The sequence below is a fragment of the Oncorhynchus tshawytscha genome, linkage group LG04, assembly GCF_018296145.1.
Source record: "Oncorhynchus tshawytscha isolate Ot180627B linkage group LG04, Otsh_v2.0, whole genome shotgun sequence".
Taxonomy (NCBI): domain Eukaryota; kingdom Metazoa; phylum Chordata; class Actinopteri; order Salmoniformes; family Salmonidae; genus Oncorhynchus; species Oncorhynchus tshawytscha.
This window is the reverse complement of record NC_056432.1, coordinates 45,337,407-45,350,093: the sequence shown is the minus strand read 5'-3', so window position 1 is coordinate 45,350,093 and position 12,687 is coordinate 45,337,407. Positions and strand designations below refer to the sequence as shown.

Genomic DNA, 12,687 nt, shown 5'->3' with positions numbered 1-12,687 from the left:
CACCCAGTTGACTACATTAAAATGTTGGAAGCCCTCAATGGTGCTGCCCATGCTAATACAGCCTTTTGGCACTCCTTTTGGCCACTAGAGGCCTCTATCATTTTCAATAGTTGGACAACATCTCCCAGAGAGAAATCTCTAGAGAAACAGCACAAAGCACGATTTGAGCGCACAGAAAAAAATGGAAATAAAAGGAATTAAAATAATTGAACTGACATTGATCAATTAGTTATTTAAAAAATGAAAATAAACCTACATTTCGGTTAATCATTCAGCACTACCGCAAAAGCATGTCATCAGTAGCATGTGTAAAATGTGTTGTCAAACTCTTGTGTCATCATCTTCCTTCCAGGCTCTCCAAACCTTTGGACAAGTTACTGAACATTCAGATAAATAACTTCAGACTGTTATATGTACAATGCATAGAGAGCAGACCCTCATGCCTGGAGCAGATTCTGAACGTAGATAGACAGGGTGATAGATTGGACCTAATGGAGAAATTAAACATAAGGGCAAAGACAGTTATTCTAAATGCTAATGTTTTCATTTTTTTTGTTGTTGCTTAATCTACTCACATAGATCTCCTTGAAAGAGTATATAGGAGTATCCATTGAGGCTAAAAGTCTGCCACACAGGCTTTTAGTACTTTCCTATTTGCTTTTTCTGTCATCTCTGTTGATGTGGCTATTTATAGCATAGCCTCTGAAGAAATAGCATTCTCCCCAAAAGAGAACAGAGGAATGAATAGTTGAGATGGAGTGAAGCAAAGTAACATTGTTTGTATCGATATGCTATTACATTGTCTATTGTGCAAAGTCAGACTAGCCTTGTTGCAGATCTGCTTGTTCGCTTGCCAACTCTGTTACTGTCAATGGATGACAGTGAGTTGGCATGATAGCACAAACAGACTGGCACATGGGCTAGAGTCAGACTGTCCACTGTAGAGTTTGAATGGGAACTTTTTTATTTATTTAATCGCAACATACTCATAATTGTATAAACCCAGCAATATAATGGCATTGCATAGAAACATAGACCATTGCTGAGAGGCAACACAAAAGCATGAACATTACTGTAAACACGTTATAAATATGCATGACACAAAAATGTGTGTTTCAAAACTTGACCTTTGGTGGGTGAAATATGCAAACAAGACAGGTGAAGTATGTGTTTGATTCTGCTTCTGAAATACCAAACACATTATTGAACAGTGCTATTTGGGACCGTTACACAAAAAAATCTGAATAACAAAATAACAGATTTATCCAGTAGTGAATCTCCTCTCTGTCAAACAAACTCTTATTCAAGTTTCATTCAAAATAATAAAATAAATAGAACACAGATCATCAGAATAAATAAATAAATATATGAATTAATAAATAACTACCTAGATAAATAAATATGACAACTTAGCAGCTACTAAAACAGTGTAAAAAAATCTCTTTTGTAAACTCACATAGTTGAGCTTCACTAGAGGAGCTGTTATGAAGACAGACATTTTTATGAAAACCCACTTTTTCAGCCCTTCTGTGCAGTGGTTTGATCATTCATCTTATAAGGAATTCAATTTAAATTGTTTTCCACTTGATTAGAGGATAAATACATCTGAGCTGATAGGCAGTTTGTTTGGCATCGGGACTTCCGCCTCCTCCTCTTCCTCCCCCTTCTCATCATTTCTCAGAGGCATGTTTTTGCTCCACATTGTTAAGAGCTGAGATCAGAGATGGACACCTTTTCCTATGTTCCTGAAAAACCCTCCCTCTCACCCTCCCTCTGTCCCCAAAGCAACTTTGTAGTTCACATCCCAGATCTGAAATGGTCAGAAACTTAAGAGTTGTTATAAAATAAGAGTTTATCAGAGGGTTAAATTGAACAATGCTCCTCCATCCTTCGTTTCAGACACAGACGTCAGAGGAAGAGTGTCACAAGGAAAAACAGTCTCTGGCCATTTTGAATGCTAATAATGCATGACGAGGACACAGCTGACTCAACAACAAAAAAACAATCTATTTCCAGTGGTTTCTGTCTTCAATACATCATGGACGAGACAACTGCCTCTATTCAAGACATCGTTGAACAAATAACGACACAAAAAAAAATACACTTACTTGAAGGGTCTGGCTCAGGCATCTAACACAAAAAAGACGCAAAGAGATGAAAACATTACCTCACACTTCCGCTGGGAGATTGAGAAATGATAATGCAGTCTCCTCTGTAACCTCCTCAGTCTGTTAAAAAAAACCTCAGTGCCGGTTCTTGCCCTTGCTGTAACCGTCCAACGAGTCATAGCTGCGACTCCGGCTCTGACTGCGGTTCCGGCGACCAAAGATGGAGTTCCAAGAGGAGCTGCGACTGTAGCTCCGGTAGGAGAAGTAGCTCCTACTCCTACTTCTTCCTCGGCTCCTGCTCCTACTCCTACTCCTTGAACTACTGAGGCAGAGGCCAGGACTGGACCTAGGGCTGCGACTCCGTGTGAAGAGGCTGCTCCAAGAGGATACACTGGTAGAGCGACTGCTGGATGAAGGACTGGGCCGGAAGTAGGGGATGGGCCTCTTCCTGGCACTATCGGAAATTAGGGAAGTATGGTTAGCATTTAAGAGACTGTGTGAATCAATACGTGAAGAGTAAGTAATTTAAGTCCCAAAGCAATCAATTGCAGATAAAGTTTTTAAAAAACAAAAAAAACATTGCGGTGTCATTCAGAATGCTTAATTGGATATTGATTTCTAAACCATACCTTATTGTTAACATACAGTACAAGGGGCCTAAGTATTCATGCCTGGATTGCTACGCTACTCTCTTCACAAAATTGTATTTCAGCTCGTGTTCATGTCAGGATAAACTTCTTTAAGATATAGTATTACTGTCACACCTCAACACAACATTACGCCTGGAACATTTCAGTGCATAATCACGATCACAACTGTTTAATTGAGCTGTCTCGCTTTATCCATTGTAGCTTGTTTAGACTAGTAGAAAATGTATCTGGTAAATGGCCTTCTTTTCACAGCACAGTTTGCCAAAAGCCTCTGCGGCAAACTGGAGGCCATTGTCGAAGGTTAAAAAAAGAGGGACTCTGCTGCGGGAAAACCATGGTTGAGTCCGTGGTTTGAGTAAATAAGTTGATACAGAGTCAAATAAAAGAGTTATGGCGCACGAATGAAACAATGCATGTATTGTAAGGAATGTGAAAGTGTATCAGACAGAAAAGGAAAATGATACCTAGTTATCCTCCTGGCTTCCAGGTGACTGGGTGAATCTCTCCTCCTTTTCCTCATTGGAGAGTAGGACCTGCGTCTATGCCTCTTCCCGCTTCGCTTCTGACTGCTGTGCTTCACATCCTTCTCACAGGAGCTGGGGTCCCTCTTCTTCTCTCGAATCCTATGTTAGATGGCAAAAGAAGTACAGTAAGGCATCACTCGTAAGCAATTCTGTAATTCACATTTTAAACTCACGACACTTGCACATCCTGCTATCATTATGCCAGAAGTAGTTAGTTGAGCAAGTAGATAGGTGTCACATGTTTTACCTCTCTTTACTGTATCTGGAGTAGCTTCCTCTGGACCTTCCACTGCCCTCACTACCTTTCCTTCTCAAACCAGCCAAGTAGCTTGGTGAACGGGAGTACGACCTTAAGACAAGCAGAACAGATTTACTTCAACGGTGCTCAGCGAAGCCCACATCTTTCAGGTGGCTGCTTAAGGTATCAGTGAAGTACATTAGAACATTAAAACCTGAATGAAACCTACCTGGCAGAAGACAGTGATCGGCTTCGAGAGTAGCGTCCGGAGTGTCTTGAGCTCCCTGAGGATCTACTTCTGCTGCTCGACGAGTTGGTTCTAGTCCGCTTACGTGAAGAGGCCACCATCCTCAAAGGAGAGAGAGAAGAGACTGTCTTCTGAGGTCTCCCCACCTTGGCCCCACATACTGAGTTTGTTACCGGCTCACTGCAACGATAACAGTGGAATTACACCAATGTATCAATTTCTGCAGCAATTGTAAAAAATATGTTGATGTCCTCCTTACAGTATGTACATGGCAGGCTTAAATTAAGGAACATTTCTGATCTTTGACTTCAAGCAGCAGTTTACGTCATCTACAGTATGATATTCCTGAAAGATAGGAAGCCCACCTCTTGCCGTTCCCATTGAAAATGGGAGTAGACAAACCACCTTCCACATGCAGAGGTTTACACAGGGAAGCATAGCTGGTCACAGAGTTCCCAGAGTCAGATGCGTTATCGCCATCTGTAAACTTCAGCTTCTCTGGGGAAGCCGGCGCTTGACACAAGACCTTTTTGTCACCGATGACGTTTGTCCGTGAAATGCTGGTTTTGGTCGACGGTGGTGAAGACGTGTCATTCCCGGAATCGTAATCCTGTGGTCCTTTGCTCTGATTGGTCAGAGTGTGATGGTGAACTACTGTCGTGTTTAAAACCTCACTGCCAGGTTTTGACTGCAAGACCTGTAAACAGACAGAAAGAGGATATTGCTTTACTTCTAGAGATGTTTTGGATAGGTTCAAGCAATTACCTGTACGATGCACTGTGATACTCTACAAAGGCACGTATTTCCCTTCAAAACACAGAGAATAAATTATTATTTTGGGACAGAGAACTTGGAAAGATTAAAGACGTCATGCAAATTTGTGGCATGCAAATAAGTTAGAAAGAAAAACAAAACTGAACCAAATAGAAATAAATTAACAAAAAAGGTTTAAAGTAAATTAATTTGGAACTAAAACAAACATATGAAAGGAAGAACAAAAGAACGGAAAAGAAAGAGAGAAACTAATGTGTGAATAAAACTACCAACGGCTTTAGCCAAGTCGACTGAGAGAAAAAGATAGAAGAAAGAAGAAGAAAATAACAAAAAACAATAGCCCCATTACAAAGCCTGTTTTATAGAACATTGAACAAACATCACAAAATGGGTATTATGTAGAAATGAAAAGGATTGCAGACAAAGAGATATCCCATCAGTCTAACTAAGAAAGCCCTCAGAATAGGACAGATGATTGTGCTTTTTCCCTGCAAGAAGAAAATAATTACCCTGCAGCGAACCCTAGGTACAGTAAATCCCTACGTCTGCGGATAGCATCGACTTACCAATCAAGATTTCCTCCTTAAGTAGGTAAGGTGTAAGAAAAAGGGAAGAGCGGGCAACATAAGTGCATCATTAGAGTTGTAAATTGCAAGAAAAAGACAACAACCCTCTCTTCAAACCCAGAGCCAGTTAGACTGTTATTGGCATGTTCCTTTTTCTTCCCTTAAGTGTGATTGTTTAGGAGTTTTCTTGGGGCTAGAAGCCCATAACAAGGTTCTATTATGCACTCAATCTGGAATAGTTACACCGCACGTCTGTAAGGCCTTTTATTACAAACTACTTTAGAATAGGTATTCAAACCACCTTTGTAAACTACACTGTAGCTTTTTCATTTTTTGCCCCTAAAGTAAGTGAGTTCGTTTTACTCTAAAATAGCAAGAGTGGTTGCTGTCACTGAGGACTATACAGGAATGCCAGAAATGTTTTCCTGCGGAACGAAACTCATGGGAAATAAGATACTAAATGACTGAATGTTTAGCGAAACTAAATTCCCTCCAAACAGATTATAATCCCTCTTTACCTATCAATTGCAAATAATTTGTAGTAGATTACTTAAACTCTGACTGCCCTAAGGCATTTTCAGATAATCGAGTCCCCGGTCTGCAACATCAGACCAGATTAAAACTGAAAACCCCAGGGGAAACATCAAAACCAAACCATCCGTCACAGACTACTGACAAATATGCTTCAATCTATCCAATCTTGTTCTTCAATCTTCCTAATATCCACATAGTTTAGCTTCATTAGGATCTGTTATGAAGACAAAATGCTTTCCTGGACATTTTAATAAAAATTAAAACAATTCTGCCCTTCTGTGCAGTGGTTTAATCATTCAACATAAGCGAAAATAAGCATATAAAACAGTATTTGCATTAATAAAAAATAATTAAAAAACGTAAGGCTACTATAATAACATGAGTATTTCAGTGTCAACGTGGTTGATTAACAATATTGGGTTGTTAACGGCTTAGTTTTTTATATAAACAAATGTGGGACACAAAAAAATGCAGTGTAGAACACCATTGCCCATCACGCATTTCTCTAATAACTTTCAAAAGATTGTTCCGAAGTTTGCCCCTAGCAAATAATGAATTCTTAAGACCAATTATGAAATAGTTAATTTCTGTTCCTTTTGATATAACTACAGAAAGGACTAGACTTTCACTGATGATTAATTCACTTAAAACCTGTGAAAATAAATTCTATGAAAGAGTTAGTTTATATAGGTTCCTGCAACAATATTACTTTAATTCAATTAAATCCTGTATAAAATGAATACAAAAAGTGATTAACATAGTTAAATGATAATAGATAACCAATTGTAGAAACCCCTCTCAGAAAAAAGGTTTGAGTTTAGAATACAAAGCATGCGTCAACGTAGGCCTAGTTTATTACATTTAAATTACAAAACCTGTGGTTTGTGATTTAAAAAATCTGGGGTGTAATTAGCATAATTTAATGATCACTGGAGAGAAATGGAATGTATTTCATGCCTCAGCAAGCATGAGACAATGAGTCAACGAACGGACGGAGCTGAGCTGGGTTTCAAATCCAAGCAGTTTCAAGCAATAAAGAGATAAACGCCACTTGGCAAAGTTAGATGTTGCCAACCTCCTGCCAACCTATTTCGGATCTGAAATACCTGATCAATTACTATCACCCAAGACATAGTTTCTAATACTGCTACAGTGCAGGGCCAATAGCAATTCATAAACAGTCAATAAGAGTATTGTTTTGATGACAGCAATAAGTGATGGGCTTGAGCTCAGGGAAAACAGCTGAATTCAAGAAACAATTAACTGCTACAGTATGTGTTGTAATCTTGCCTGCAGTCAATGTGCTGATAATTTCATCTCACTCTTGCCCCATTAGCTTTTCGCCAAAACAGCTTGAATGCATCCTCGGCACATGACCAATATCTGCCTACCTCCAGCAAGTTCCTCGGGTGCTGTTTCTGCTATGTTTGTATTTATTTGATGGTGTTGGTTCGATAAAATGGAAAAACAAGAACAGATGACATTACCGCTAAATGTGGTGTTCATAGAAAAGAGGTAAGGAAACGACATGATTCAGACAGGCCATGTAAAATCTATTGGATTCTGAAGTGATTGGAATTCACCCACAAAGGACCAAATTGAATTCGAAAAGTCCACATCTTCCAAAAATACAATCTATATCTGTGCTATATGTGTGTTTATATACAGCACAGTATTTCTGATAGCCATTTTTGATCTTGGGAAAGGACACGGTCCAGTTGCTTTGAATACATTCTTATATTTGTCATAAGTTAAACAAATCCACTTCACCGAATGTTTTTTTGAGATACTGAGGCAGATTTACATGGCCTTAATAGAGTAATAAAACTACACCACTGGTACATCTGTTAAGGCTCAGAATCCCGATAAACACTTACGGTGCCAGTAGAAAGGACGGAGCGAAAGATTGGAGTCGTTTTACAGACTGACTTGGCGGCGGACCCCCACTCAAACGCTCTGTGGTCCAGGGGCGCTGTACTAGGGTCCTCCCTCTGGGCTGCTAGGCCTCCCAACACAGGGTGATTCACTGATTTGTGCAGATGATGGCTGTGGACACAGATTTGAAGGAGTTAAAACCTCACTACTTCATCAGTCTACAAATCAAGCAAAACTTGCTTGCCAGCTGACAGTATTTTCACAATTGACTGGACTAAATTGGCATCTGTGCGCGTTAGGGATAGGTTGGGACAAAACCGTTTACTCAAAATAGCACTTCTTGTGCATTGTTGAGAATACACATTTGGCCTCATGTATTCACTAGGTAAATGTTTACTGTTTGAACAACTGTATTCAAATTGTCTTCAAATGCAACTTCCCCTCATCTTGTGATGAAAGTTGTTTCACCAACCAACCAAAACGATGTTCTAACTGGTTATGGCCTACTTTGCCATTGGAAAAACTGTGTAGGGACAGTGGGACAGAGGGCCAGATCAGGATATACCCCAGACTGTACAGGAGAAGCTGGCAGCAGCCTCATAGTGAATGTGATCTAAGGCTGAACAGAGATCAACCCTTATCTGATTACAGACTAATGCCTGCAGCAGCTTGTGTGTGTGTGTGTGTGTGTGTGTGTGCGTGCGTGCGTGCGTGCGTGTGTGTCGGCTTGGCAGAGCTCAGACAAACCGGCTTGATATATAGCCTTAACCTCCGACACGGGCAAACACTGCTAGCACAGATACTGCCACAAGCCCAGCTAAGGGGAAGGAGAACTTACACAGCCAGCCTTGCCAAACCATGGCATTTCACATTTCAAAACTAGCTAGAGCTAGAGCTGTGAACACGATCCTGGAGAACTCAGTGGGGTTTTATTGGTGGACTTGACAGTTATACAATTCCAAAATAATTATACAGTTCTGGAATGCAGTTGGTGTATAATCGTTTTCCAGGGGACAGTTGGTATGGAATCCCTGGGTATTGAAAATGATTCTGATTGTTCCCCCCTTGTCTCCCCCTACGACAGAGGATGTATCCCAAATGGCACCCTATTCCCTATATAGTAGTGTACTATATGCTGTCAAAAGCTGTGCACTATAAAGGGTATAGGATGCCATTTGCGACGCAAACAGACTCTCGGCACCTTTCAGTGGAGCACGGTCGGCCGGCGTAAAGCTTGCCGCTATTCAATTTCAGTAATGATTTCCTCTGCTGAATATCCCAGGGAAACTCCCAATAATGGAGAGATCCAGAAGGGATTTAAAAGCAATCATCTCTGGTTTAAGATTATTTCAATTTGAAACCTTTGGCTCTCAATTCTGTCTCCCCATGTTACCAGTGTAAATGAATGAGAGAATGAATGGATGAATGAATGAATCCATTAATGAATGAGGGGTGTATGTATGAAAGAGTGGATTATGTCAGATGATGAGTTAATTATTGTAGTGCAGAGGTGACACTAAGGGAGGTCTAATATAATTGTTCTGTCTGTCTCTGAGGATTCAGATGATGAAAATGAAATGGTTTATTGTCAGACTACAGTCATATTGAAACTTAACGAAGGCTACAACCTAATGGAAGAGTCAAATGCAAAAACTAAACTGCTGTCCCAAATCCTTTAGAACCTATCCTATCACCTAACCAATCACCTCAAAATCGTTACTCTGGTTCACACCAACTGCAATATTAATCCACCAAATCCATCAAACTCTACCAGCGCCACCGCAAACACAGCCCGATCTCAGTGATCTGGCCATATGTCACTCTAATTGAGTGGGCATTGATCTGTGGATGCCGTTTCCCAGCCATTTCCTGTGTAGATGTGATAAGGAGGCTACTGCTACACCCGTTACTCGTTCCTATGATCAGACAGTCACCTCTGGCCTATCAGTCATCACTGTGGCATGACCAGACCAGACCAGGCAGGATGCCCGGCGCTGAAAAGATAAATGGCGGCTTCCGTCGCAGTGTTTGTGTGTGTGTGTTTGCGTGTGTGTGTTGAGGCTAGGCCTTACCTGCTCTCGGCGCTGGAGGAGCGCCAGGTGGAACTCTCTGACTCTGACCTCCGGTAGCGTCGTCTCCGCTTCGTGTGACTCCGCGAGCTGGAAGAGTAAATGAGAGGAGAGAAGAGAGACCAGGGAATGAGTATTTTCTTAGTAAGGAAGAAATGGCCAAACGTTGCTGTGATGGATATTGCACTTGCTTACTCCTCCATATTCTGCTTCCCTGATTACTGGCACCAAATCAATATATTTCATATAAAGAAGACAAAATATTGTGGTGGAAAAAGGGCAAAAGGAAACGAAAGAGAACGTCTGAACCTCGTTCTATGTTCAGCAACGACGCTCGGCTCTGCTTTGCTCACTGCAGCAGAATTATAAATGTTGTCGGTTCATAGCGTGAAATTGGTTTCTCTTACTCTCTTTTGGTACATTTTTCTCTTTCATTGTGTTTCTTGCTTTCAATCGTGTTTTTCACTTTCAGAACACAAAATCAGTGCAGTTTCAGTGCAGTTGCTTCTCAACATTAACCTAAAGCTCTGAATTGATGGAAAATTACATCAACCAACCTTTTTTTGTGCTTTCGATCACCCTTCCTCTTATGTTTCAAGCTTGAAGAGCTGTGCTTTGTCTTTTTAGAGGTATACCTGGAAAAGAGAAACAAAAACAAAATGTTGTTGTTGACACTTTCATGTGTGTTCATCCATTTCTTTGACAGAACAGCATACCATTGAAACTTCTGCTTCACTCAAACCTCATATTATACATTTTATAGTGTTTGCCAAAGTAATCTTGCATGCCAGGCTCATGCTGTCTTCTGGTGAAAAAGACCAAAGATACTAATTTCAATACAGATCAACCACAACATTACATAGAAAGTAGCTACCTGTGGCGTTTGCTTTTCTTAGAGCTCTTCTTCTTCTTCTTCTTCTTCTTCTTCCTCACTGGTGACAGGCTGTAGGACGGAGACCTATGACAAAAACCACATAAACAGTTATGACCACACACGTACATACACACACACACACACACACACACACACACACACACACACACACACACACACACACACACACACACACACACACACACACACACACACACACACACACACACAACAATAGACCCTTCCCCCGGGCCAGCAGAGTGCTGGTTCCTTTTATGTACGGACCTTTTCCTCTTCCTCTTTCTCTCCGATTTCCTTTTCTTTTTCTTCCCTTTGGGAGCGTGGGGCCAGGGGGAGAGATCGTCATCAAATGACACACTGGAACAGGAGACAGAGAGACGAGACAGAGATTGTTGACATAGTTAATATTTAGTGATGACAGCATTGCCAATGCACTATTTTCATGGTCATGTACAGGAATGTCAAGAATATTTTATTTGGTAGCACGTTATGATGTCAAAGGGGATTTATAAGTAAACACAAAGTTCAGTCATAGCCACAGCACTCCTCAGCAGTCAAGACTAGTGGCACATCAAAAAATGTGGCCGAACTGGGTATTACAACTTGACAACTTCCAGAGCCCAAAAGCAATCAATTAAGTTAGGGAGTAGTACCTTTTTAGCCCTGATGGATTCTGAGCTTTACATTTCTGCCAGGAACTTACAGGCATGGCATAGCCCCCCTCTCGCTCTCTCTCAAATACATTTATCTCGCTTTCCCTTTCCCTCCTTTTCTCTCTCTCTTTCTCTCTCTCTCTCTCGCCCTCTCTCTCTCGCTCTCTCTCGCTCTCTCTCGCTCTCTCTCCTAGTCATTGTCTTTCCACCCAGAGCCTTTTAATTAGTCAATAAAGATGGAACTGTTGTCGGAGACCATCTGCCTCTCAGGATGAATGCTCCTGAAAGGTTCACTTCATTTGCTCTCTGCAAATGGCTAATGCGTCAGGGTGACGAGGCCCTTTTAAGCACTACAGACTCCTTAAATTGGCCTTTCAGGTAGAGATAGAGGTAGATGGTAGAAGGGAGGGAGAGGGGAAGGGAGGGAGTGAGAGAGATACATAGAGAGGGAGAGACGGTAAAGAAGGGAGGAATTGTGAGAGAGCGATAGAGAGAAGCGTGAGATAGCGAGAGGGATGCCTAGGAAAGAGCCTTTAACTGAAATTTATTCGGGCAGCCTTGCCTTGGCTTCAATAATGAGGTAGAAAATGAGCATTATCTGGGTGTCCGGAGGAGAGGAAATTATCTGGTTAAATTATGTAGGACTCGCTGAGTCGTAAATATGTCTGGCAAACACGGTGGAGCTGAGAGAGACTGCAGTCACAGGTGAGCCACTGTTAATCACGCACAGGCACGGACACACACACATAAACAGACGCAGGCACGTACGCATACCTGCCCATTTGCCAACACAATTCCATACGCACAAAAAATATATTTCTCTAAAATGTTGTGCACAAATTTGTTTACATCCCTGTTAGTGAGAATTTCTCCTTTTCCAAGATAGTCCATCCTCCTGACAGGTGTGGAATATCAAGGAGCTAAATAAACAGCATGATCATTACACAGGTGCACCTTGTGCTGGGGACAATTAAAGGCCACTCTAAAATTTGAACTTTTGTCACACAACACAATGCCACAGATGTCAAGTTTTGAGGGAATGTGCATTTGGCATGCTGACGGCAGGAATGTCCACCAGAGCTGTATCCAGATCATGTAATATTAATTTCTCTACCTCCAATGTCATTTTAGAGAATTTGTCAGTACGTACAATCAGCCTCACAACTACAGACCACATGTATGGCATTGTGTGGGCAAGCAGTTTACTGATGTCAACCATGTAAACAGAGTGCCCCATGGTGGCGGTGGGGTTATGGTATGGGCAGGCATACGCTACAGTCAACAAACACAATTGCATTTTATAAATGGTCATTTGAATTCACAGAGATACCGTGACGAGATCCTAAGGCCCATTGTCATGCCATTCATCCCCCACCATCACCTCATGTTTCAGCATGATAATGCATGGCCCTATCAACAAGGATCTGTGCCAGTTCCCGCCAATATCCAGCAACTTCGCACAGCCATTGAATAGGAATGGGACAACATTCCACAGGCCACAATCAACAGCCTAATCAACTCTATGTGAAGGAGATGTGTTTTGCTGCATGAGGC

The 12,687-nt window shown here is 41.3% G+C and overlaps 1 protein-coding gene across 1 annotated transcript in view; it reads right to left on the bottom strand.

The window, feature by feature from the left end:
- Positions 1-26: 26 nt before the first annotated feature.
- srrm4 (serine/arginine repetitive matrix 4) overlaps positions 27-12,687 on the bottom strand; it is an 86,784-nt gene continuing 74,123 nt past the window's right edge. The window contains exons 3-12 of the mRNA XM_024418237.1: positions 10,745-10,837; positions 10,460-10,543; positions 10,143-10,220; positions 9,589-9,675; positions 7,519-7,687; positions 4,133-4,464; positions 3,750-3,947; positions 3,530-3,631; positions 3,223-3,381; positions 27-2,562 (exon numbers count right to left, since the gene is read on the bottom strand). Coding sequence (XP_024274005.1) covers positions 2,244-2,562; positions 3,223-3,381; positions 3,530-3,631; positions 3,750-3,947; positions 4,133-4,464; positions 7,519-7,687; positions 9,589-9,675; positions 10,143-10,220; positions 10,460-10,543; positions 10,745-10,837 — 1,621 coding nt within the window. The 3' untranslated portion in view covers positions 27-2,243. The remainder of the gene's footprint in view (positions 2,563-3,222; positions 3,382-3,529; positions 3,632-3,749; positions 3,948-4,132; positions 4,465-7,518; positions 7,688-9,588; positions 9,676-10,142; positions 10,221-10,459; positions 10,544-10,744; positions 10,838-12,687) is intronic.